This window comes from Saccoglossus kowalevskii, chromosome 1, assembly GCF_978046115.1.
Source record: "Saccoglossus kowalevskii chromosome 1, keSacKowa6.1, whole genome shotgun sequence".
In the NCBI taxonomy this organism is placed as follows: domain Eukaryota; kingdom Metazoa; phylum Hemichordata; class Enteropneusta; family Harrimaniidae; genus Saccoglossus; species Saccoglossus kowalevskii.
In genome coordinates, this window is record NC_140641.1 from 36,408,221 (window position 1) to 36,435,819 (window position 27,599).

The 27,599-nt window shown below is 40.5% G+C and overlaps 1 protein-coding gene across 2 annotated transcripts in view; it reads left to right on the forward strand.

Moving 5' to 3' along the window:
• The window catches only part of LOC102809812 (KICSTOR complex protein ITFG2-like), a 31,039-nt gene extending 15,734 nt beyond the window's left edge, over positions 1–15,305 (forward strand). For both annotated transcript variants that reach the window (XM_085501291.1, XM_085501288.1), the window contains exons 7-14: positions 11,868–11,930; positions 12,166–12,284; positions 12,368–12,465; positions 12,843–12,890; positions 13,145–13,233; positions 13,356–13,473; positions 14,112–14,285; positions 14,860–15,305. In XM_085501291.1, coding sequence (XP_085357417.1) covers positions 11,868–11,930; positions 12,166–12,284; positions 12,368–12,465; positions 12,843–12,890; positions 13,145–13,233; positions 13,356–13,473; positions 14,112–14,285; positions 14,860–14,930 — 780 coding nt within the window. In that variant the 3' untranslated portion in view covers positions 14,931–15,305. The remainder of the gene's footprint in view (positions 1–11,867; positions 11,931–12,165; positions 12,285–12,367; positions 12,466–12,842; positions 12,891–13,144; positions 13,234–13,355; positions 13,474–14,111; positions 14,286–14,859) is intronic.
• The last annotated feature ends 12,294 nt before the right edge of the window (positions 15,306–27,599 follow it).

The window sequence follows — 27,599 nt, forward strand, 5'->3', positions numbered from 1 at the left end:
TACCATGCCTAGGTTCCTTTCCCACTGATTCCAATGTAGGCCACAGACTGATGCCATGCAGACAAGCTAACCAGTATACCATGCCTAGGTTGCTTTCCTACTGATTCCAATGTAGGCCACAGACTGATGCAAGGTTGACAAGCTAACCAGTATACCATGCCTAGGTTGCTTTCCCACTGATTCCAATGTAGGCCACAGACTGATGCCATGCAGACAAGCTAACCAGTATACCATGCCTAGGTTTCTTTCCTACTGATTCCAATGTAGGCCACAGACTGATGCCAGACAGACAAGCTAACCAGTATACCATGCCTAGGTTGCTTTCCCACTGATTCCAATTTAGGCCACAGACTGATGCCAGGCTGACAAGCTAACCAGTATACCATGCCTAGGTTGCTTTCCCACTGATTCCAATGTAGGCCACAGACTGATGCCAGGCAGACAAGCTAACCAGTATACCATGCCTAGGTTGCTTTCCTACTGATTCCAATGTAGGCCACAGACTGATGCCAGGCAGACAAGCTAACCAGTATACCATGCCTAGGTTCCTTTCCCACTGATTCCAATGTAGACCACAGATTGATGCCATGCAGACAAGCTAACCAGTATACCATGCCCAGGTTCCTTTCCCACTGATTCCAATGTAGGCCACAGACTGATGCCAGGCAGACAAGCTAACCAGTATACCATGCCCTAGGTTGCTTTCCTACTGATTCCAATGTAGGCCACAGACTGATGCCAGGCTGACAAGCTAACCAATATACCATGCCTAGGTTCCTTTCCTACTGATTCCAATGTTGGCCACAGACTGATGCCAGACAGACAAGCTAACCAGTATACCATGCCCAGGTTCCTTTCCCACTGATTCCAATGTAGGCCACAGACTGATGCAAGGTTGACAAGCTAACCAGTATACCATGCCTAGGTTCCTTTCCCACTGATTTCAATTTAGGCCACAGATTGATGCCAGGCTGACAAGCTAAGCAGTATACCATGCCCTAGGTTGCTTTCCCACTGATTCCAATGTAGGCCACAGACTGATGCCAGACAGACAAGCTAACCAGTATACCATGCCCTAGGTTGCTTTCCTACTGATTCCAATGTAGGCCACAAACTGATGCCATGCAGACAAGCTAACCAGTATACCATGCCCTAGGTTCCTTTCCCACTGATTCCAATGTAGGCCACAAACTGATGCCATGCAGACAAGCTAACCAGTATACCATGCCTAGGTTCCTTTCCCACTGATTCCAATGTAGGCCACAAACTGATGCCAGGCCGACAAGCTAACCAGTATACCATGCCCAGGTTCCTTTCCCACTGATTCCAATGTAGGCCACAGACTGATGCCAGGCTGACAAGCTAACCAGTATACCATGCCCTAGGTTCCTTTCCCACTGATTCCAATGTAGGCCACAGACTGATACCAGGCTGACAAGCTAATCAGTATACCATGCCCTAGGTTCCTTTCCCACTGATTCCAATGTAGGCCACAGACTGATGCCATGCAGACAAGCTAACCAGTATACCATGCCATAGGTTCCTTTCCCACTGATTCCAATGTAGGTCACAGACTGATGCCATGCAGACAAGCTAACCAGTATACCATGCCATAGGTTCCTTTCCTACTGATTCCAATGTAGGCCAAAGACTGATGCCATGCAGACAAGCTAACCAGTATACCATGCCATAGGTTCTTTTCCTACTGATTCCAATGTAGGCCACAGACTGATGCCATGCAGACAAGCTAACCAGTATACCATGCCAAGGTTCCTTTCCTACTGATTCCAATGTAGGCCACAGACTGATGCCATGCAGACAAGCTAACCAGTATACCATGCCAAGGTTCCTTTCCTACTGATTCCAATGTAGGCCAAAGACTGATGCCAGGCTGACAAGCTAACCAGTATACCATGCCCTAGGTTCCTTTCCCACTGATTCCAATGTAGGCCACAGACTGATGCCATGCAGACAAGCTAACCAGTATACCATGCCAAGGTTCCTTTCCTACTGATTCCAATGTAGGCCAAAGACTGATGCCAGGCTGACAAGCTAACCAGTATACCATGCCCTAGGTTCCTTTCCCACTGATTCCAATGTAGGCCACAGACTGATGCCATGCAGACAAGCTAACCAGTATACCATGCCATAGGTTCCTTTCCCACTGATTCCAATGTAGGTCACAGACTGATGCCATGCAGACAAGCTAACCAGTATACCATGCCATAGGTTCCTTTCCTACTGATTCCAATGTAGGCCAAAGACTGATGCCATGCAGACAAGCTAACCAGTATACCATGCCATAGGTTCTTTTCCTACTGATTCCAATGTAGGCCACAAACTGATGCCATGCAGACAAGCTAACCAGTATACCATGCCCTAGGTTGCTTTCCCACTGATTCCAATGTAGGCCACAGACTGATGCCATGCAGACAAACTAACCAGTGTACCATGCCCTAGGTTGCTTTCCCACTGATTCCAATGTAGGCCACAGACTGATGCCATGCAGACAAACTAACCAGTGTACCATGCCCTAGGTTGCTTTCCCACTCATTCCAATGTAGGCCACAGACTGATGCAGGCTGACAAGCTAACCAGTATACCATGCCCTAGGTTGCTTTCCCACTGATTCCAATGTAGGCCACAGACTGATGCCATGCAGACAAGCTAACCAGTATACCATGCCCTAGGTTCTTTTCCTACTGATTCCAATGTAGGCCACAGACTGATGCCAGACAGACAAGCTAACCAGTATACCATGCCCTAGGTTGCTTTTCCACTGATTCCAATGTAGGCCACAGACTGATGCCATGCAGACAAGCTAACCAGTATACCATGCCCGAGGTTGCTTTCCCACTGATTCCAATGCAGGCCACAGACTGATGCCATGCAGACAAGCTAACCAGTATACCATGCCTAGGTTCCTTTCCCACTGATTCCAATGTAGGCCACAGACTGATGCCAGACAGACAAGCTAACCAGTATACCATGCCTAGGTTCCTTTCCCACTGATTCCAATGTAGGCCACAGACTGATGCCAGGCAGACAAGCTAACCAGTATACCAGGCCCTAGGTTCCTTTCCCACTGATTCCAATGTAGGCCACAGACTGATACCAGGCTGACAAGCTAACCAGTATACCATGCCCTAGGTTCCTTTCCCACTGATTCCAATGTAGGCCACAGACTGATGCCATGCAGACAAGCTAACCAGTATACCATGCCATAGGTTCCTTTCCCACTGATTCCAATGTAGGTCACAGACTGATGCCATGCAGACAAGCTAACCAGTATACCATGCCATAGGTTCCTTTCCTACTGATTCCAATGTAGGCTAAAGACTGATGCCATGCAGACAAGCTAACCAGTATACCATGCCATAGGTTCTTTTCCTACTGATTCCAATGTAGGCCACAGACTGATGCCATGCAGACAAGCTAACCAGTATACCATGCCAAGGTTCCTTTCCTACTGATTCCAATGTAGGCCACAGAGTGATGCCATGCAGACAAGCTAACCAGTATACCATGCCAAGGTTGCTTTCCTACTGATTCCAATGTAGGCCACAGACTGATGCCAGGCTGACAAGCTAACCAATATACCATGCCTAGGTTCCTTTCCTACTGATTCCAATGTTGGCCACAGACTGATGCCAGACAGACAAGCTAACCAGTATACCATGCCCAGGTTCCTTTCCCACTGATTCCAATGTAGGCCACAGACTGATGCAAGGTTGACAAGCTAACCAGTATACCATGCCTAGGTTCCTTTCCCACTGATTTCAATTTAGGCCACAGATTGATGCCAGGCTGACAAGCTAAGCAGTATACCATGCCCTAGGTTGCTTTCCCACTGATTCCAATGTAGGCCACAGACTGATGCCAGACAGACAAGCTAACCAGTATACCATGCCCTAGGTTGCTTTCCTACTGATTCCAATGTAGGCCACAAACTGATGCCATGCAGACAAGCTAACCAGTATACCATGCCCTAGGTTCCTTTCCCACTGATTCCAATGTAGGCCACAAACTGATGCCATGCAGACAAGCTAACCAGTATACCATGCCTAGGTTCCTTTCCCACTGATTCCAATGTAGGCCACAGACTGATGCCAGGCAGACAAGCTAACCAGTATACCATGCCCTAGGTTGCTTTCCTACTGATTCCAATGTAGGCCACAAACTGATGCCATGCAGACAAGCTAACCAGTTTACCATGCCAAGGTTCCTTTCCCACTGATTCCAATGTAGGCCACAGACTGATGCCAGACAGACAAGCTAACCAGTATACCATGCCCTAGGTTGCTTTCCTACTGATTCCAATGTAGGCCACAAACTGATGCCATGCAGACAAGCTAACCAGTATACCATGCCCTAGGTTCCTTTCCCACTGATTCCAATGTAGGCCACAAACTGATGCCATGCAGACAAGCTAACCAGTATACCATGCCTAGGTTCCTTTCCCACTGATTCCAATGTAGGCCACAGACTGATGCCAGGCCGACAAGCTAACCAGTATACCATGCCCAGGTTCCTTTCCTACTGATTCCAATGTAGGCCACAAACTGATGCCAGGCTGACAAGCTAACCAGTATACCATGCCCTAGGTTCCTTTCCCACTGATTCCAATGTAGGCCACAGACTGATACCAGGCTGACAAGCTAACCAGTATACCATGCCCTAGGTTCCTTTCCCACTGATTCCAATGTAGGCCACAGACTGATGCCATGCAGACAAGCTAACCAGTATACCATGCCATAGGTTCCTTTCCCACTGATTCCAATGTAGGTCACAGACTGATGCCATGCAGACAAGCTAACCAGTATACCATGCCATAGGTTCCTTTCCTACTGATTCCAATGTAGGCCAAAGACTGATGCCATGCAGACAAGCTAACCAGTATACCATGCCATAGGTTCTTTTCCTACTGATTCCAATGTAGGCCACAGACTGATGCCATGCAGACAAGCTAACCAGTATACCATGCCCAGGTTCCTTTCCCACTGATTCCAATGTAGGCCACAGACTGATGCCAGGCAGACAAGCTAACCAGTATACCATGCCCTAGGTTGCTTTCCTACTGATTCCAATGTAGGCCACAGACTGATGCCAGGCTGACAAGCTAACCAATATACCATGCCTAGGTTCCTTTCCTACTGATTCCAATGTTGGCCACAGACTGATGCCAGACAGACAAGCTAACCAGTATACCATGCCCAGGTTCCTTTCCCACTGATTCCAATGTAGGCCACAGACTGATGCAAGGTTGACAAGCTAACCAGTATACCATGCCTAGGTTCCTTTCCCACTGATTTCAATTTAGGCCACAGATTGATGCCAGGCTGACAAGCTAAGCAGTATACCATGCCCTAGGTTGCTTTCCCACTGATTCCAATGTAGGCCACAGACTGATGCCAGACAGACAAGCTAACCAGTATACCATGCCCTAGGTTGCTTTCCTACTGATTCCAATGTAGGCCACAAACTGATGCCATGCAGACAAGCTAACCAGTATACCATGCCCTAGGTTCCTTTCCCACTGATTCCAATGTAGGCCACAAACTGATGCCATGCAGACAAGCTAACCAGTATACCATGCCTAGGTTCCTTTCCCACTGATTCCAATGTAGGCCACAGACTGATGCCAGGCAGACAAGCTAACCAGTATACCATGCCCTAGGTTGCTTTCCTACTGATTCCAATGTAGGCCACAAACTGATGCCATGCAGACAAGCTAACCAGTTTACCATGCCAAGGTTCCTTTCCCACTGATTCCAATGTAGGCCACAGACTGATGCCAGACAGACAAGCTAACCAGTATACCATGCCCTAGGTTGCTTTCCTACTGATTCCAATGTAGGCCACAAACTGATGCCATGCAGACAAGCTAACCAGTATACCATGCCCTAGGTTCCTTTCCCACTGATTCCAATGTAGGCCACAAACTGATGCCATGCAGACAAGCTAACCAGTATACCATGCCTAGGTTCCTTTCCCACTGATTCCAATGTAGGCCACAGACTGATGCCAGGCCGACAAGCTAACCAGTATACCATGCCCAGGTTCCTTTCCTACTGATTCCAATGTAGGCCACAAACTGATGCCAGGCTGACAAGCTAACCAGTATACCATGCCCTAGGTTCCTTTCCCACTGATTCCAATGTAGGCCACAGACTGATACCAGGCTGACAAGCTAACCAGTATACCATGCCCTAGGTTCCTTTCCCACTGATTCCAATGTAGGCCACAGACTGATGCCATGCAGACAAGCTAACCAGTATACCATGCCATAGGTTCCTTTCCCACTGATTCCAATGTAGGTCACAGACTGATGCCATGCAGACAAGCTAACCAGTATACCATGCCATAGGTTCCTTTCCTACTGATTCCAATGTAGGTCAAAGACTGATGCCATGCAGACAAGCTAACCAGTATACCATGCCATAGGTTCTTTTCCTACTGATTCCAATGTAGGCCACAGAGTGATGCCATGCAGACAAGCTAACCAGTATACCATGCCAAGGTTCCTTTCTTACTGATTCCAATGTAGGCCAAAGACTGATGCCATGCAGACAAGCTAACCAGTATACCATGCCCTAGGTTGCTTTCCCACTGATTCCAATGTAGGCCACAGACTGATGCCATGCAGACAAGCTAACCAGTATACCATGCCCTAGGTTGCTTTCCCACTCATTCCAATGTAGGCCACAGACTGATGCCAGGCTGACAAGCTAACCAGTATACCATGCCCTAGGTTGCTTTCCCACTGATTCCAATGTAGGCCACAGACTGATGCCATGCAGACAAGCTAACCAGTATACCATGCCCTAGGCTCTTTTCCTACTGATTCCAATGTAGGCCACAGACTGATGCCAGACAGACAAGCTAACCAGTATACCATGCCCTAGGTTGCTTTTCCACTGATTCCAATGTAGGCCACAGACTGATGCCATGCAGACAAGCTAACCAGTATACCATGCCCGAGGTTGCTTTCCCACTGATTCCAATGTAGGCCACAGACTGATGCCATGCAGACAAGCTAACCAGTATACCATGCCTAGGTTCCTTTCCCACTGATTCCAATGTAGGCCACAGACTGATGCCAGGCTGACAAGCTAACCAGTATACCATACCTAGGTTGCTTTTCCACTGATTCCAATGTAGGCCACAGACTGATGCCAGGCTGACAAGCTAACCAGTATACTATGCCTAGGTTCTTTTCCCACTGATTCCAATGTAGGCCACAGACTGATGCCAGGCAGACAAGCTAACCAGTATACCATGCCCTAGGTTGCTTTTCCACTGATTCCAATGTAGGCCACAGACTTATGCCATGCAGACAAGCTAACCAGTATACCATGCCCTAGGTTGCTTTCCCACTGATTCCAATGTAGGCCACAGACTGATGCCATGCAGACAAGCTAACCAGTATACCATGCCCTAGGTTGCTTTCCCACTGATTCCAATGTAGGCCACAGACTGATGCCATGCAGACAAGCTAACCAGTATACCATGCCTAGGTTCCTTTCCCACTGATTCCAATGTAGGCCACAGACTGATGCAAGGTTGACAAGCTAACCAGTATACCATGCCTAGGTTCCTTTCCTACTGATTCCAATGTAGGCCACAGACTGATGCCATGCAGACAAGCTAACCAGTATACCATGCCCAGGTTCCTTTCCTACTGATTCCAATGTAGGCCACAGACTGATGCCATGCAGACAAGCTAACCAGTATACCATGCCCTAGGTTCCTTTCCCACTGATTCCAATGTAGGCCACAGACTGATGCCATGCAGACAAGCTAACCAGTATACCATGCCTAGGTTCCTTTCCCACTGATTCCAATGTAGGCCACAGACTGATGCAAGGTTGACAAGCTAACCAGTATACCATGCCTAGGTTCCTTTCCTACTGATTCCAATGTAGGCCACAGACTGATGCAAGGTTGACAAGCTAACCAGTATACCATGCCCAGGTTCCTTTCCCACTGATGCAAGGTTGACAAGCTAACCAGTATACCATGCCCAGGTTCCTTTCCCACTGATTCCAATGTAGACCACAGACTGATGCCATGCAGACAAGCTAACCAGTATACCATGCCCAGGTTCCTTTCCCACTGATTCCAATGTAGGCCACAGACTGATGCCATGCAGACAAGCTAACCAGTATACCATGCCTAGGTTCTTTTTCCACTGATTCCAATGTAGGCCACAGACTGATGGCATGCAGACAAGCTAACCAGTATACCATGCCCTAGGTTCCTTTCCCACTGATTCCAATGTAGGCCACAGACTAATGCCAGGCAGACAAGCTAACCAGTATACCATGCCATAGGTTCCTTTCCCACTGATTCCAATGTAGGCCACAGACTGATGCCATGCAGACAAGCTAACCAGTATACCATGCCTAGGTTCTTTTTCCACTGATTCCAATGTAGGCCACAGACTGATGCCATGTGGACAAGCTAACCAGTATACCATGCCCTAGGTTCCTTTCCCACTGATTCCAATGTAGGCCACAGACTGATGCCATGCAGACAAGCTAACCAATATACCATGCCTAGGTTCCTTTCCCACTGATTCCAATGTAGGCCACAGACTGATGTCAGACAGACAAGCTAACCAGTATACCATGCCTAGGTTTCTTTCCCACTGATTCCAATGTCGGCCACAGACTGATGCCAGACAGACAAGCTAACCAGTGTACCATGCCCTAGGTTCCTTTCCCACTGATTCCAATGTAGGCCACAGACTGATGCAAGGTTGACAAGCTAACCAGTATACCATGCCTAGGTTTCTTTCCCACTGATTCCAATGTAGGCCACAGACTGATGCCATGCAGACAAGCTAACCAGTATACCATGCCTAGGTTTCTTTCCCACTGATTCCAATGTAGGCCACAGACTGATGCAAGGTTGACAAGCTAACCAGTATACCATGCCATAGATTCCTTTCCTACTGATTACAATGTAGGCCACAGACTGATGTCAGACAGACAAGCTAACCAGTATACCATGCCTAGGTTTCTTTCCCACTGATTCCAATGTCGGCCACAGACTGATGCCAGACAGACAAGCTAACTAGTGTACCATGCCCAGGTTCCTTTCCCACTGATTTCAATGTAGGCCACAGACTGATGTCATGCAGACAAGCTAACCAGTATACCATGCCCTAGGTTCCTTTCCCACTGATTCCAATGTAGGCCACAGACTAATGCCAGGCAGACAAGCTAACCAGTATACCATGCCATAGGTTCCTTTCCCACTGATTCCAATGTAGGCCACAGACTGATGCCATGCAGACAAGCTAACCAGTATACCATGCCTAGGTTTCTTTCCCACTGATTCCAATGTAGGCCACAGACTGATGCCATGCAGACAAGCTAACCAGTATACCATGCCTAGGTTCTTTTTCCACTGATTCCAATGTAGGCCACAGACTGATGCCATGCGGACAAGCTAACCAGTATACCATGCCCTAGGTTCCTTTCCCACTGATTCCAATGTAGGCCACAGACTGATGCCATGCAGACAAGCTAACCAATATACCATGACTAGGTTCCTTTCCCACTGATTCCAATGTAGGCCACAGACTGATGTCAGACAGACAAGCTAACCAGTATACCATGCCTAGGTTTCTTTCCCACTGATTCCAATGTCGGCCACAGACTGATGCCAGACAGACAAGCTAACCAGTGTACCATGCCCAAGTTCCTTTCCCACTGATTCCAATGTAGGCCACAGACTGATGCAAGGTTGACAAGCTAACCAGTATACCATGCCTAGGTTTCTTTCCCACTGATTCCAATGTAGGCCACAGACTGATGCAAGGTTGACAAGCTAACCAGTATACCATGCCATAGATTCCTTTCCTACTGATTCCAATGTAGGCCACAGACTGATGCCAGACAGACAAGCTAACCAGTATACCATGCCTAGGTTCCTTTCCCACTGATTCCAATGTAGGCCACAGACTGATGCCATGCTGACAAGCTAACCAGTATACCATGCCTAGGTTTCTTTCCCACTGATTCCAATGTAGGCCACAGACTGATGCAAGGTTGACAAGCTAACCAGTATACCATGCCATAGATTCCTTTCCTACTGATTCCAATGTAGGCCACAGACTGATGCCATGCAGACAAGCTAACCAGTATACCATGCCTAGGTTTCTTTCCCACTGATTCCAATGTAGGCCACAGACTGATGCAAGGTTGACAAGCTAACCAGTATACCATGCCTAGGTTCCTTTCCCACTGATTCCAATGTCAGCCTCAGACTGATGCCAGACAGACAAGCTAACCAGTATACCATGCCTAGGTTCCTTTCCCACTGATTCCAATGTAGGCCACAGACTGATGCAAGGTTGACAAGGTAACCAGTATACCATGCCCTAGGTTCCTTTCCCACTGATTCCAATGTAGGCCACAGACTGATGCCATGCAGACAAGCTAACCAGTATACCATGCCTAGGTTCCTTTCCCACTGATTCCAATGTAGGCCACAGACTGATGCCAGGCAGACAAGCTAACCAGTATACCATGCCCTAGGTTTCTTTCCCACTGATTTCAATGTAGGCCACAGACTGATGCCAGGCAGACAAGCTAACCAGTATACCATGCCTAGGTTTCTTTCCCACTGATTCCAATGTAGGCCACAGACTGATGCAAGGTTGACAAGCTAACCAGTATACCATGCCCTAGGTTCCTTTCCTACTGATTCCAATGTAGGCCACAGACTGATGCCATGCAGACAAGCTAACCAGTATACCATGCCTAGGTTCCTTTCCCACTGATTCCAATGTAGGCCACAGACTGATGCCATGCAGACAAGCTAACCAGTATACCATGCCTAGGTTTCTTTCCCATTGATTCCAATGTAGGCCACAGACTGATGCCATGCAGACAAGCTAACCAGTATACCATGCCTAGGTTCCTTTCCCACTGATTCCAATGTAGGCCACAGACTGATGCCAGGCAGACAAGCTAACCAGTATTCCATGCCCTAGGTTTCTTTCCCACTGATTTCAATGTAGGCCACAGACTGATGCCAGGCAGACAAGCTAACCAGTATACCATGCCTAGGTTTCTTTCCCACTGATTCCAATGTAGGCCACAGACTGATGCAAGGTTGACAAGCTAACCAGTATACCATGCCCTAGGTTCCTTTCCTACTAATTCCAATGTAGGCCACAGACTGATGCCAGACAGACAAGCTAACCAGTATACCATGCCTAGGTTCCTTTCCCACTGATTCCAATGTAGGCCACAGACTGATGCCAGACAGACAAGCTAACCAGTATACCATGCCCTAGGTTCCTTTCCTACTGATTCCAATGTAGGCCACAGACTGATGCCATGCAGACAAGCTAACCAATATACCATGCCTAGGTTCCTTTCCCACTGATTCCAATGTAGGCCACAGACTGATGCCATGCAGACAAGCTAACCAATATACCATGCCTAGGTTCCTTTCCCACTGATTCCAATGTAGGCCACAGACTGATGCCAGACAGACAAGCTAACCAGTATACCATGCCTAGGTTTCTTTCCCACTGATTCCAATGTAGGCCACAGACTGATGCCATGCAGACAAGCTAACCAGTATACCATGCCTAGGTTCCTTTCCCACTGATTCCAATGTAGGCCACAGACTGATGCCAGGCAGACAAGCTAACCAGTATACCATGCCCTAGGTTCCTTTCCCACTGATTCCAATGTAGGCCACAGACTGATGCAAGGTTGACAAGCTAACCAGTATACCATGCCTAGGTTCCTTTCCCACTGATTCCAATTAAGGCTGCAAACTAAGGATTGAGAGAACACCATGAAAATGCTGCTTAATGTACATATGTTTTTGCTTTATTACAGGATGCTACAGGATTCACTGCTGGTCATTTTGTCTTGTTACAACAATGGTACTTGCCTGGACAGGTAAGCAGTGAAATCTTACTCAAATTACATTTAATTTAAACCATACCAATTTCACCTAACACTCACTTCATTTATTTATTTTATTGTTTGTTTATATATTTGTATATTTATCCTTCCATCCATCCATGTGCATATCACTCCTGGTAATAGTCTTTTCTGGGACACTTAACTAAATTCCTGGGCAGTGTTCATGTAGTATTCAACAATTATTTGACAATTATTAATTTCCCTGCAGTTTGGTTCCTTATCGGTTAATATAAAATCAGATGGTTCATCTATGTTGATTGTATCGCAGCCTGGTTGTAACTATGTAGAACTGGTGTGTGTTTGGAAAGAAGATGTTAAAGATAACAAGTAAGTGACAGATTTTGGAAATTCTCAATTCCAAATGTCTAGATTTGACGTGTTCCTAAAATGTGACCTTTGATTGGTTGCAGAGATCAAAATGAGCAGCATGTGATATATCATCCAATATCCACAACAAGAGCAAGAAATCCAGGTGTCTCCACAGAAATAGTCGGTCACATATCAAGAGGTAGGTTTCACCCCTTATGCATATATAATGTAATAATCAAGGTACTATGTAATAACTCAAGTACCGTGAAATAATTTGTGTTACGTTTACTAATTTTGTATCTACATTACATTTGTCATGAGGGAGTAGGAGAGGATCAGTCTCATATCATTAGATAAAGGGAAAGGTATATACATGTATGAGAGAAATTGTCTGTTCCCATTCATTGTTTGAGGTTACTCAGGCGATTCTTTTCAGTCATCTTCAATTCTTGTTACGTTACTCTATAAGGGACCTTGAGATCAATGTAGTATATGTAATATTAATAATTACTTATTTGTTATCATCTAGATTCTCAATAGACATTATAATTATTTTGTTATATTTTTAAATATCAGGTACTGAATCTGGTAAAGATAATCTCTATGCTCTATGTACACTTGATGGTGAGTATTACCTTCCTACACTCCATTATATCATATGTATTTTAAGGCAGTTTGAGTCAGGCAATTTTGCACTACTGAGCATATTACTGCAAATATGTGCAATGCATTATGGGAGATAACCCCCTGTGGTGTATAAACTGGTTGCTATGTTAACTACATATTTCACAATTTTAGATGTATTATGGTTTTGAAAGTTAAGTTATGCTTGAACTGTACTGTGTATTTGTACAATATGAATTGTGATCTCATTTCAGGCACTTTGATGTTAGTGGCTGATGATAAAATACAGTGGTCTCACTTAGTGGATCATCAATTATTTGCGCTTTCAAAGCTGGATATAACAGTAAGTATGTCGTGCTACTATGTCAATGTCTTGAACTTCTCAGGTTATGCCATAATATAAACTAGATTTGATGATTTTATTTTGACCCCAGATGCAACTTGATAAGTCTTGTCTGTTTCTAGGGTGATGGTAAAGAAGAAGTGATAGCATGTGCGTGGGATGGTCAAACTTACATTGTCGATCACAATAAGCATTCTGTGAGGTTCCACTTTGAGGAAAATGTCAGTGCATTTTGTGCTGGTGAGTAACCCTGAAATCATTGTTGTAAGTTTATTCCAAGATGTGACTTCTAATTAAGGTACACACCTACACCAAAATAAACATACCCAGAATGTATTTACACATGTATGCTACCGGGTAGTATACGCATATACGATACTATATTTCAGTTTTCAGGTTTATTTAGGCTATATTCTGGTCTTTTGGTAAGCCGTGCCTAAATTGTAATAATAACATGTAGCAGATAACATATTTTTCTTGTCTAAACAACATATAAGTACTTATAATTTCTATTTGGTATATGATAAACATTTCTCACAGTAGCACATCGACATTTGTCACTTCCTGAGGATGTAGGTTCCTTTGCCAAAAAAATCCTAAAAGCATTTTTATATTTGTTCCTCTGGCACAGATACATTTTTAGTCTCCATTCAAATGCATCTGTGCATGCATCCACATCCACCCATTTACAATGACTGGTGTGTTATTTGTTACGTAACTTTAGTGACCTTAAACTGCTGATTCACTGAAGACAGTTTTCTTTCTAGTTGAACACTTCAAAAGTTATAATATGATTTGCAAAAAAATAATCTGGAATAGGTTAAAAATTTAATTGGGCAATGACCTGTCACAATAATCTTTAATTCAATTTATTACAGGTTATTATGGTGTTGATGGCCATAACAATGCTACATTAGTATACGCTACTTTCAAAAACCGTATATATTTATATTGGAATGTGCAATTACCCATGATTCCTTCATCTTCCCTTTTGGATGTGATGGCCAAAGATGAAAGTGTGCAGCGATACTTGAATGATTTGGACATTGATTGTAAGTTATGTATGATATGTAGAGAATGTTTTCTTGCATGGTGATTATGTCTACAATTGCCACCATGCTATAAATGTGATTCAGTAGGTCAGATTATATGACGATACACTGATTGCTAGATTTCCTGATGCTCTGGTTGTTATCATCACTAGATTTGTATTACTATGTGGCTGAACTTTTAATGTAAAATGTATCATAGTAGATGATAGGGGCTTTCTAGTGATTGATTGGAACTTTAGGCAGTGTTTTTGGTGATCGCGACCAGATCAAAACTCGCATTCATTCTTGTCACTGTGAGAGAACATTAGGTTGTGGGAGAGTCACTGTTTATCAACAAAAATCTCACAAATGCATGGCATGACAATGACTGCTGTTTATTCATCTATGTACTATTTATCTATCCTGAGTGATAGTAGAACTATTCAGAAAAGAAACCTATATACCTTTAATGCTTAAATATCTGTTATATTATTTCACTATTGTAATATTGTATGCATTCTGTTGACATGTATAGTCAAGTGTCATAATTTTGTTATATCACTGCTAATAACTGTTTTCTAATTGTTTTTTCTAGCCACAGACACTTGTAAGTTGAGAACTATGTATCATCAATATATATATGGACAATCCAGTTCAAATGGCTAAGATATGGAACAATATTCATGAACATTTTTTGCATTGAAATTCTCATTTTTAACTACTATGTTTCGTGATATTTTATGACAAGTCTATAAAGTATTATATGTCATCTATTGTCAAACATAAGCACTGCATTATATTTTTGTCTGTAATTGTGATCATACAACTTTTTAGCCTCTGTTTGGGCTTAGAGATTTCAGTGATCACTATATCACACACACAAGTGTACAAAATAAGGAACACAGTGCATATTATGTACACAGAATTTCAACCACACAAAAGAATTGAAAATGCACCACCAATCACAGGCCTTTGACAGACTCTTGTATGCATCTCGATGTCAAGGATATTACAGAATAAACATCACAGCAAGAAAGCTAAGTATATTCAACAGAAAACATTATTTAGGAGGAAGAATATAAATCTCAACTCAAAACAATTGAAACCTGCATTGAAATGATACATGGACATCAGTCCCGGACACTGAAGAGAATGACAATGATTAGTTGAACACATGGAGCTGGAAGTGAAACTATTTTGATGGTAACTATACTGTTCAAAGTGGTGATACTGAAACAATTTCTAATAACATGCAAGACGTAATGCAAGACGAAAAGGAGACAACTTGTTCAGCAAATTGGTCTGACTTGGGTCTTGGGATGTTGGGATGGGAAGACACAGAAGTGTTGTAGTGTGAAAAGAGACCTCCCATTCTGCATCTACATACATTTATGTAGCACACCTTACCATCTTGGCATCGCCAAATGCTACATAGAAAACTGCCAAAGCCTTTAAAGACACTGATAAAGACTACATATTCCCTGTTTCTCAACATTCGCTGCCCCACATGGTCGATTACATGAACTAACTAACTAACTGCCACTTTGATCAGTGCCTCTACACTTCTCCATGACTTTCACCAAATGAAATTGACATCATAGTCTTGCAGGTTATTAATTAAAGTAGCAGTTTCCCTTGTAACAAGCGTGCCATGTGAGCAAAATAAAACGTATTGTGCTTGTGATTGGTGAATCCATTGATAAGCAATGTACAGCTATTTCCTAATTCCTTCAGTGTTATGTCTATATGAAAGCCCCATTTGCATAAAGCCAAAGCAGTTTACAGTACAGCTAATTCAATTATGCAGCACTGTCACAGTTATTGCATTTATTGCATAATTCCTTCAGTGTTATGTCTATATGAAAGCCCCATTTGCATAAAGCCAAAGCAGTTTACAGTACAGCTAATTCAATTATGCAGCACTGTCACAGTTATTGCATTTATTGCATAATTCCTTCAGTGTTATGTCTATATGAAAGCCCCATTTACATAAAGCCAAAGCAGTTTACAGTACAGCTAATTCAATTATGCAGCACTGTCACAGTTATTGCATTTATTGCATAATTCCTTCAGTGTTATGTCTATATGAAAGCCCCATTTGCATAAAGCCAAAGCAGTTTACAGTACAGCTAATTCAATTATGCAGCACTGTCACAGTTATTGCATTTATTGCATAATTCCTTCAGTGTTATGTCTATATGAAAGCCCCATTTGCATAAAGCCAAAGCAGTTTACAGTACAGCTAATTCAATTATGCAGCACTGTCACAGTTATTGCATTTATTGCATAATTTCGAAAGTGTTATGTCTATATGAAAGCCCCATTTGCATAAAGCCAAAGCAGTTTACAGTACAGCTAATTCAATTATGCAGCACTGTCACAGTTATTGCATTTATTGCATAATTTCGAAAGTGTTATGCCTATATGAAAGCCCCATTTGCATAAAGCCAAAGCAGTTTACAGTACAGCTAATTCAATTATGCAGCACCGTCACAGTTATTGCATTTATTGCATAATTTCGAAAGTGTTATGCCTATATGAAAGCCCCATTTACATAAAGCCAAAGCAGTTTACAGTACAGCTAATTCAATTATGCAGCACTGTCACAGTTATTGCATTTATTGCATACTTTGGACAGCATGTTTCTGAAGAAGTTTGTCTGCACTAGAATGGTTACCATGTCAACCCTATACTACTAACCATGACCACTAGCAGAAAAAACTACTTTCAAGTGGTATTTGATATGAAAGATGCTTACTTACACATCTCAATGCACCTGGACAGTCAACATTTGATGAGGTTTGTGGTCAAAGGGACAATGTATTAACTCAGTCTTTTCTTTTGGCTTCTTCATGGAGCCAGTGATGTCCACAAAAGTGTGCAGGGCAGTGATGATTTTCCATTAGCTGTCAGGAAAAATGTAAGTGCTAAGTTTAAAATACTAGCATTCCTTCATAGATTCAATGTCGGGGAAATCGCATCTTGAGCTGACCCTTCGTTTGGTGTGAATGGCACCCAAAATTACATGTAGATTTGTTTACTACACAGCCGAGATTGGCGTATGTGAAATTGCATTAGCATGGGATGCACTGTTGATTCGCGGGATAACTTTGATGTGCAGGCATTTCATTTACAGTTCAGGAAGCTGTCTGTGCCAACTAACACTTCAAAATAGTTCTAGGGTGGTCTCTACTCCTACTATAAATTAGGATTCCTAGTAATAACAGTTACCCATCTAGTAGACTGGCGCAGTCAAGGCGATTAATTTGTTTTTGTAGTATATATAAAATAAAAAAAATCGCGAAATGGAGGTGTTAGCGCGAAATCCCTTGTAACTGCAAAATGATTTCGCGCTAACACTTTCATTTCGCGATTTCTTTTATTTTATTTAAACTAAAAAAAAAAAACTAATCATCCCGACTCCGCCAGTCTACCCATCTAGCTGCTCACAAGCCAAGAACTGTTCAACCTTGTTCATGCATCCAGGCTTTCCTATTGTTCTGTCAGGCTTAGTTTCAGATTGAGCCAAAGAGACTATGCATAGATTGCCCCAGCAGAGCTTAATTCACTGTTCACTGCAAGTTTTGCTGCATACACATTTGGGGCACGTTTTGCCATACTTTTTTTCTATTCATCAACAATCTATTCTATAGGAGCACTAGCAATTAACTTTGTCATGATGGTACAATGGTCTACATCAGTAATGTAATCATATTCACCAACTACTGTCATCTCTTTTACTATTGTATTGGCTTAAACACATGGTCACATAAAATATTCATTTGGAGACTAGATAACACACTCCCATTGTACTGTACACCTATCTTGGTATGATAGAGATGTGTGACATTGGAGAGTTTTTCAAGTTGACTTCATAGGTGATATTCAGTTGAAATTTGTTTCTGTCTTCATTGGAGAATATGTACGAGGGATGATCAATAAGTTCTCTGCCTTCCTCATAAAACATTACAGAAGGAAGATTTTTCTTACACTATTTTTCAACATAGTCCCCTCTAAATCTCTTGAGGAAGTTGCCAGGAATTGACTGAAAACTAGCCGAAAGCGTCTTTGAAACTTCCAATCTGTTCAACTTCTGATGTGGAGTCAACATTCGGGGCACCCACCTTGCAGACAACTTGCTCATCCCCAAGATGTTCGACAAAACATTTTGAACTGCGCCATAACTGATGCCTGATATGTCTAATAGTGACGAGTCTGTCATTTATTACCATGCAATGGATGGCCTCAACCTGATTGTCTGTGGTGGCAGATTGTGGGCGTCCAGACCTTGGGTCATCTTTCGTGCTCTCCTTGTCTCGCTTAAAGTTAGCAACCGACTTCTTTACAGTGGAATAAGAAGGCGAGACCTCACCAAGTGTCGTGACCATGTCTTCGTGGATTTCTTTGGGAGTCATCCCTTTTTATAGAGATACTTGATCACAGCACGAGCTTCTGTCTGTTTCATTTTTTTTATTTTCGACTTACCTGCTGATTATAAATGGACACGCACCACATGCTAATTAATGAATACCTAAATTTGCATTCTATGAGTAGTGACTTAAGACATTATAGTATAAAGTTATACCACAGAATAGGAGTTCCGTCCCTTGTTTCATGGTGAGGCCGAGAACTGATCACCCCTTGTATGCTTGGCAAAATATATTGCTTGGCACATCATGTATGACGTGTTTCAGAGAATTAGTAAAGGTTACCATCAGAAGTTGGAACCATACACCACACTACTGGCGTGATAACATGTGTTATATTTCAGTCGAAATTTAGAAGCATCTACTGAATTATGCAGGATTGGATGACAGGCATATATTAATGTGGTAAAAAAGTCAAATCTCGCAACCAAATCTCGAGTGTCTATGAAATAATTTCACATTCTGATTATTATGTAATTGCCATCATCAAGTCTGATTGATACTAGCTTGGCACTAGAACATCTAAGTAGTATCTTGTTTTTGGTGTACCACTTGTTTACTCGTTGGCCTTCCGTAGTGTGGTTTCCAGTATCATCGGATCTAGTTCAGCGTGACTGTAGGATACAAGTGGTTACCATCAGCAGTGGACAGTGCCAGTTACACGGTAACAAAAAATACCCTGTGTATATGAAAGATGGTGAAAGAGGCCTTAGAATTGCGTCAATATTGGAGGCAAGTTACTCAACAAGAATGGGAGAATGGTGATCGTGTGCCCCGGATCTGCTAAAGTGAAGTGAAAGGAACTTGATTGTGAAGTAGGCGTCAACTGTGAGTATGAACATATGATGTCATACATTTGGCATTATTCTACGTTCTTGTACAGTTGAAACTTTTTGAAAATTTTGGCTGTGAAATTGCACACGATGGTGCTCCCCCGCAGAATATTGTGCGAGCTGGTACAGAGAAAGTTTGTACATGTATAACATTTAGCCACTATTCATAGATCGAATGTGTGAACAGATTTACTTCAAAGAACACTCAATATTCTGAAATCTACGTAAAGTCAATTGTATAAGTAGCCGCGGTGCAGGAGCCACAGCATCCTGTAACTGACACGACTATGAGGTGCGATTAACTACCTGTACCGACGAAAACGCGAAATAAATGCTGTCAGTGGAGAGGTACATCTGCATATCACGTGACGACGAATGTATTCTTCAAACTTTTACATCTGTATAGCCATCCCAACCTAAGTCCCCATAGTGTAGAAGTTATAGGTACTGACTACCAATACAAACGTTGTGCATCTATTTGCAATAGAAATGCCTGACAATAACAAATCATAAATTTACATATGCAGAAACCTAAAGTGGCCAATGTTATTAATATGCATATGAAACTAGCGATTACTAATGGTAACAACTGCGGTGAAATATACATATACATATTATATGTATAATTCCTTTACAACATTACTTTATTAAACAAATAATAAATAAATAAACAAACACATTTAGAACAGAACATGACTACGTTGTTGTAAAAAGTCTTTAATGTCCACGGACATTGTGGATAGCTAATAATTTACGAATGCACTGTTTGGTGCGGATATAGTTTATAACTGTGGTGTAATATGTCCCAACGCAGTCACTGTGATAACTGTAATAACTCAGTGAATCAATACACCTTTGACAGATTAACAACAGTTTATTTGATAAGAAGAATAACATCAGAAGCAAATGTTGTATCTCCTTTCACTTGGTCATTACCATCAATTGTTCTAGAACGTATTCAACGTACTTCTGGATTCCAACAATAGACGTTTCCGATATATGTCATTATTTGAGGCAATATTTCGCCAAGCGTTTGCCATTACTGTTATACACATTCATTGATCTTTTTTTAAATTGTCCTAATCAATGAATTCTCCTGCAATGTAAATATATTCATGGATTTAATGTGCGTGTTCACAGCTTGTCACACGGTATACATGAGCAGGACAATATCTTCCGGTATTTGACCGTTTGTGACCGCTTTCCCCTTCCTCTTAAACTGACCTGCAAAAAAACACACACCCATATGTGAAATCAATAAATAATAAACCACTTGTAAAAAATATTATAATTGTGTGAATAGTTAGTTGTCTTGTTTACCTGATTTGAGCGTATTCCATGAACGACGGCTATTCGTAAACACTGTACGTCTCGTGTTACAAATAACTTTTATTATTACATTAGTATTGATTAGGACACGTGTCATAAACTTTTTGTTATTTTCACCCGGAACGAAATATATTTTTGAAGAAACAATTTCCATGGGAATCAACGAAATGTTTCACAAAAAAGTAAATAGTTTTTATCAGTTTTTGACAGCCATAAGTACACATTTTTTGTTGAATGTGATGTTCTTAGCATATGTAAATTTTGAGATGATTATGAAACCGTTTTACCATAAAAACCAACAGATCACCATTTCAATGGATATTTCAGCCCTTTATTTTTGATTTGTGCGAAAAGTAATTGGAATATTATATTCTTTGTTTCATGAACAACAGCATAAAATATAACCACAATTGTAAATATCATTTGTTTTAATGGTACACATTACCTGTCTTTCAACCCAGTTGTCAATACTGCAACAGCAATTATCAGTTGTTACATTTGTAAATGTTAAATCCGAGTCATCGAATGCAGGTAAAGACTTCAGTATAAAACGGCGCTCCTGTACACATGCAAACGTATTGATACGTCTATTTTCGTAACCGGGTTTTGAGACGTACACTTCATGTGACTCCCGACGACAAGAACAGTTTGTGTCTAGTATTAATATACAAAGAGTCAATGATGTAAAATACAGCACGTATCTGTAATATCTTCGAGGCTGCATGATGACCATATCCAGTATAAGTGTTGATAGATGCGAGTACAATTCTGTAAAAAAAATAATGATTATTAGACATATATTATTAGATGAAATTACATTGCTCAAAACAAAAAGACATATATTTACACTGCAACACTGACCATTTCATTAATTACATACATGCTTTAAGATCAATATATGTTTCCTTCACTGATTTGACGTAATTGTAATGTGCGTTCGTTTCAGTCATTTGTTTGGTGTCTACTGTTTCACCAACTTGTACTATCGTTTATATATAATGATTTGTCTACTATTTTAGCTGCTGCTGAAGATATTCATCTAATATCTACGTTGGAATTACGATGAACAATTGGCAGTCCTCATTTAGTGATTGACATGCACGTCCATCTTGTTCATGAGATACAACACTTGCATCTCAAAATAAATCCCACGGTAGTGCTTAAGTACCTGTTCAAACACTTCGGATCATAGCTGACACGTGTTGGGTTTAATATTACCTTTCATGACTCATTTCAGAAACAAACTTCAATACAATGTATATGTATTCTATCGGCTAATTTCAATGATTTCTTTTTAATCTCAATAGTGACATTACCCGAAAACCTCGAATTTGCTAAAATTCTATAAATGTGAAACAGTTTATGGGGGAATTACTACCTCAAACTGCAGTCACTCACAGTCTTTGTACATTGTGTATCTCACATGGCAGCCTGATCCACGACATGTATTATTTTCCCCACGTTTGGCTAATGCGCATACTGGGAGTTCATCATTATCTTTGTGTGGTCCCATGTGAAAACAGGATGGCATTTCAAAAACCAACATGTTTCAGGACAGTATGAAAATGTGGATTGGGGTTACATTGCAATAGACAGTTTACTGTAACCAGTTATCTAGGTTTATTGTTTATAAACATGTCACATGATTATTAAATTATTTAAATTAGGAGTTGTTACTTGATACGTTAACATTTTACCGATTCTGGTATAATAGTATAGTAGACCTCATAGTAACCTTTCTTGTTTTCACACACAATATATGTCACAGATATCTCATAATGTGTACTATTACTGCAGACACATTGTATAATTGTGTTTTTTTATTAGATTATGTGACACTTCAGGCTAAATACGCGTTACAGACATTCGATTTCTTTGATATTGATAATAAGGTTAATTTATTTTATAAACAGATTGAAACCTTGCCCCGGGTACAGAGAAATGGAACTATTAACATGTAATATGTAACGCACATGTATGGAATAGATATTGTGTACACGCTTGGTTGTGATTTGAACAAAAAATGGAAATATACATATTATTGCAGCCTCAAGAAAAAGAAATAATAATTAGATCTAATTTCTCAGATAGCATCAATGTCAATCACATGTCAATGTCAATCACATGTCTGATACAGACTTTAGGTATTCATTAGAAACCATTTGATTACAACACAGAATGGCACACGTGGTTGGCACCCGTGGAACAGGGTATGATCATTCTATTTGATTTACTTGACACCATCAATTGTTTATAAACCTATATATAATAGTATACGAGTATAGTTATAGTTTTCTCCATTATGAGTATATTCTGTTACATATATGATGACGTTCCAGACTATGCAAATTACAAGTCTCTTACGGCTTGTGCTTATACCCATATTTTATACATCTATTTTGGGTACACCGAGTTTCAGTAAAGCGTGAGCGTGTCCATTTGCAGCGGTGAGCCTTATAACTACACGGTTATCACAATATGTGACAATTTGACAATCAAATAATGTACAGAATAAATAAATCAATGTAGTCGATAAACCCCCACTTATGATGGACAAGCAGTCACTTTGACGTGATTGTATCATTTGCAGTAAATAATGCACTTCTGATTGTATTTGTGAAATGATAAGGTCGAAGTAACAAATTTGTCACATAAAATACAGGAAATTACTTATTTGTACCCGGAAACGTGTTTAGAAATATATATTTACAGACATAGTTTTTCAATTATAAACTTAATCCGGTTGACATTATAGGATTAGGAAATATTAGATTATCGACTGTCGTGCATTTTTCTTGCTCGTACCTAATCTACTACAATTTATTTTTTTACTCATAAATGATAATATGACCTCACATTGTTTTATACTTACAAATATCCAATTAATAGTCAACAACTGAAACGTATCATCATAAGAAATCATGAAACCAAGCAGAAACCTACAGCTAAACTATCCAATATTTTTGTTAGTGCTCGGTTCAAACTGTTCACCATATGAGCAGGTTAATCTACTGAAAATAAAACAATCTTTAATACGAAAATGCACGATCGTCATGGCACGTTTCGTTCCATGGCAACCGTTTTACATGAGGCATTGTCTTCGTCGAATTCATATTTAATCGAGATATAATTGGTGCTCAGACCAGTATACACAGTCATTATGTTTATATATAACTGACTATAGTTATATAATCAAATGTCATATACATTTGTACTATATTTAGAATTAACAAATGTCTGTTCATGTCGAGTTAAAACAATTTAAGATAATCGCGTCTGCACAACTATTCCAGGTTGAAAACATGACCGCTGTGTCACATTTATTAAATGGTTGTGTTTTAATTCGGTCAATTTGTCTATACGCAGTATGTATTTTATTCATGTTAGATCATACTACCAACACTTTGTGTTATCAACTCAATGTTGCGGTTTCAGTTTGTCTTTTTTACAAGATCACATACTAAGAAACGCATTTCAAAAGTGTAATACAACATGAATGACATTTAGTATCAATGTATTCAAGGACGGAAAACGAATATTTAATTATGGAGATGACATTGCCACTCAGAAACCAAATAATAAAGTAGTAAACCTAATAATAATGTTATTGAATTACCGGTTAGAATCAGTGACGTATGAGGTGTTCGATTGAATGCGGGCTTTCGTCCAATCGGTGTATATCAAAAAATATAATATATTCGTACACGTTCTGTGTAGTATATTTTGATTTCCAAAACTCGGCTAATAACGTCAAGAATTACTAAATAGTTAATTAATCTAATCAATGTAATACGTGAAAGTGGTAGTTTATTGGATGCCATCTCGGATAAAATTTCACACAGCAGTACATGCATCTGTGTCAATCACGTTTTGGACTACTGTCGACCTTTAAGTAATCCCTGTAATAATTTCTGCTTGGCTAACCGTCCCATTTAACCATACACTATTTACTCTGCCATAAAGTCTTATCCGATATATCTTGACTGAAGACATTACAGGAAAGTACTATACAAATTGTTCACACTCACACAATTGAAGTAGATATACATTGTTAGCTGAAATCAATATATGATTTTAAGGCACCTAGATAATTACTATATGTAAAGTAAACAGACAGAACGATACAATTCCCTACCTTGTCAAGCACTTGTTGTGTGATGTTTATCTTGACATATTTATGGATAAAATGTCTTCATTGCTAGCGTGGGCGCCTACTACAAAATCTATTTTCGGTTAGTTACTTCTTCACACACGGGTGGCGCGTCCATCAGCAAATATGTTCTCTTGGTGTAAGAATAGGAATATTACATCGGAGCACATGTTCTTAGCTTATTGTCATTATTGCATCCCGCGCAATGGGAAATACACAATTATTCACATTTTGTTTCAATGACCTTACCCTGGAGATAATTATCACCATGAAAGAAGTATTATTTTTTTAATGACGGATATAATTGTAAAGAGTCAATTGAAATGAGCGACGGTACTGAATCCGATGATTGTAAAGGCGCCTGTAACATTCTTCCCTGTGATTTACACCGTAAATAGACATTGTGAATATCATATATAAATATATATATATATATGGATTTCTCTTGAACGAAATGACTTGAAGCAATTTTCCCAATCCACCCGATTATGTTGTGTAGCGACAATTATTTCCTGGTTAGAAGAAAATGTCAAACTATCACATCAAAGTATCAGTAAACGTGGCTAAGGGAGTTTCATTCATTAGGCAGTATCTTGAACATAAATCCCTTTGCCGATGTATCGCTTTGCACACAACGGAACAACGCTCTGCATAGTCGTCATAGCTTAAACAGCTTATCAAGAAATCCACTTTTGTCCAAATCGCGTCACTCGTACGACTGCAACGCTTACAGAAAGGTTATACATATAGCTGGAAATCCACCACAAATGAAAGAGAGCGATATACACACACGTTGGCTATAATTTATACATGTACACTGACTGCATACACGCCATGCAAATAGTATGTCGTCACAAATTGAAATCAATCAGGGTGACAGCTGATTAGGCAGAGAAGCAAACTTTATCGATATCCTTTATTTCTAAATGAGGCAGGTTTTTTTTTAGAATAAATAGATACACATCAATTGAGGGCATGTAATCAATTTCACTTAAACTATTATATAGGTTTCTATATCTATGAGTCAGTATAGTAGTAATTCATTTTTAACATCAACACAAGTAGTATTGTAGAACGTGTTGTTTGCATGTAGCGACACACAACACGTGGTGGGAAGCAGCCAGTGGAAATTGACATAATTGTCGCAATTTTTAGGCGGTATTTTATTTTCCCTTTAGTTAGTCCGGTGTAGAAACCTAAATATGCTAAAAGATATACCTGTAATGGTTTATTCGCAATAAATAATTTAAAACTCTGGAATACACATGCGCCTGTATGTGAACATGGCTAGATACAGTCTAGTTTATGTTCTATTATCACTCAAGCAAGAATAATCATGGAAGAATACAATTAGATATGTTTTCAATTTCCTCTCAATAGCTTTGCAAAATCCGTGTTTCTATTAGGAGTTAGGAGTTTAGTTAAACTAAGTAATGCATGGAATGGGTAGCGTATATAAAATATGTGTGGTATTTACACCCGTGCTTAGTCTTCATTCATTAACATATTAACATTCTATAGCTGTACTAGGGAGGTTAGTGCACGACATGCTGCGCCAAGGACGTGATTATATCCATATATATATTCAAATTTGCATCACTAATATAGGTTAACATTTGGCAGTAAACCATTCAAACTGTGTAAACATACAATACGGCAGTACTTTGTTCTAGTTCAGTTACTTTTATAATATGTATACGATATGGTCTATGCCCATGGCGTAAGTCTCGCTTGAGCAACTGTAGATCCGTTCAAACAGTAATACATCGTTGGAAATCAGATGTAACTTCACGTACACGACGTGTGTAATCCGTGAAAAGCTGACTGACATTTAGCAAATGTGCTTAGATTTCTTTTGGTCGTTATTCGTCGTCGCTCTTTCGGCTGCTATACAAAATACGTAATTTTAAGTGATATCATATGTATATATATTTGCAATATTAGGTCACAGATTTAAGTACAATTAACAAAGTAATAACACATCGTACAAAAAATTCCCAATCAAAACATTAGCAACAATTTAACTGTACTAATATTTGCAATTGATGTTGCTTTAGTAATTTTGTGCACAATTGATTATTTATGTTGACTAGTACCAACAGAGCATTCAGTGTAGAATAGTAGATTTGACAGAATACAATCAGATTTCACTATAGTTAATGATTACGCGACTGATACGAAGGTATTGCACATTTAGGTTGCGTAAATTACTCTTTTATTTAAAACATAATACCACAGTTGCAATAAATTATATGATTCTTTTCAAAGAAATTGAATTATAATTAATACTTTCTCCTCCCTTGCTGCGGCTATGCAACTAGACTGTTATCAGCAATGTTGGTAATAGTTGTTTTAGCGTTTATATTATTGGTTCACAACTCTAGCCTTTATGAATATTTTAATCCTCGATTAAAAACAATGTCCAACATTTTTATACGAAGAACAGACAAACAAGTCATTCACTGCCAAGTCAGCGAGCTACACACTGACAACTAAACCGACTAAATATTACAGTGAAATAAACATACCAAGCTGTCTTATGATGATGACTTGTTTATTCGTCCAATTTACAGCGGAATGTTTTACCTGGGTGCGT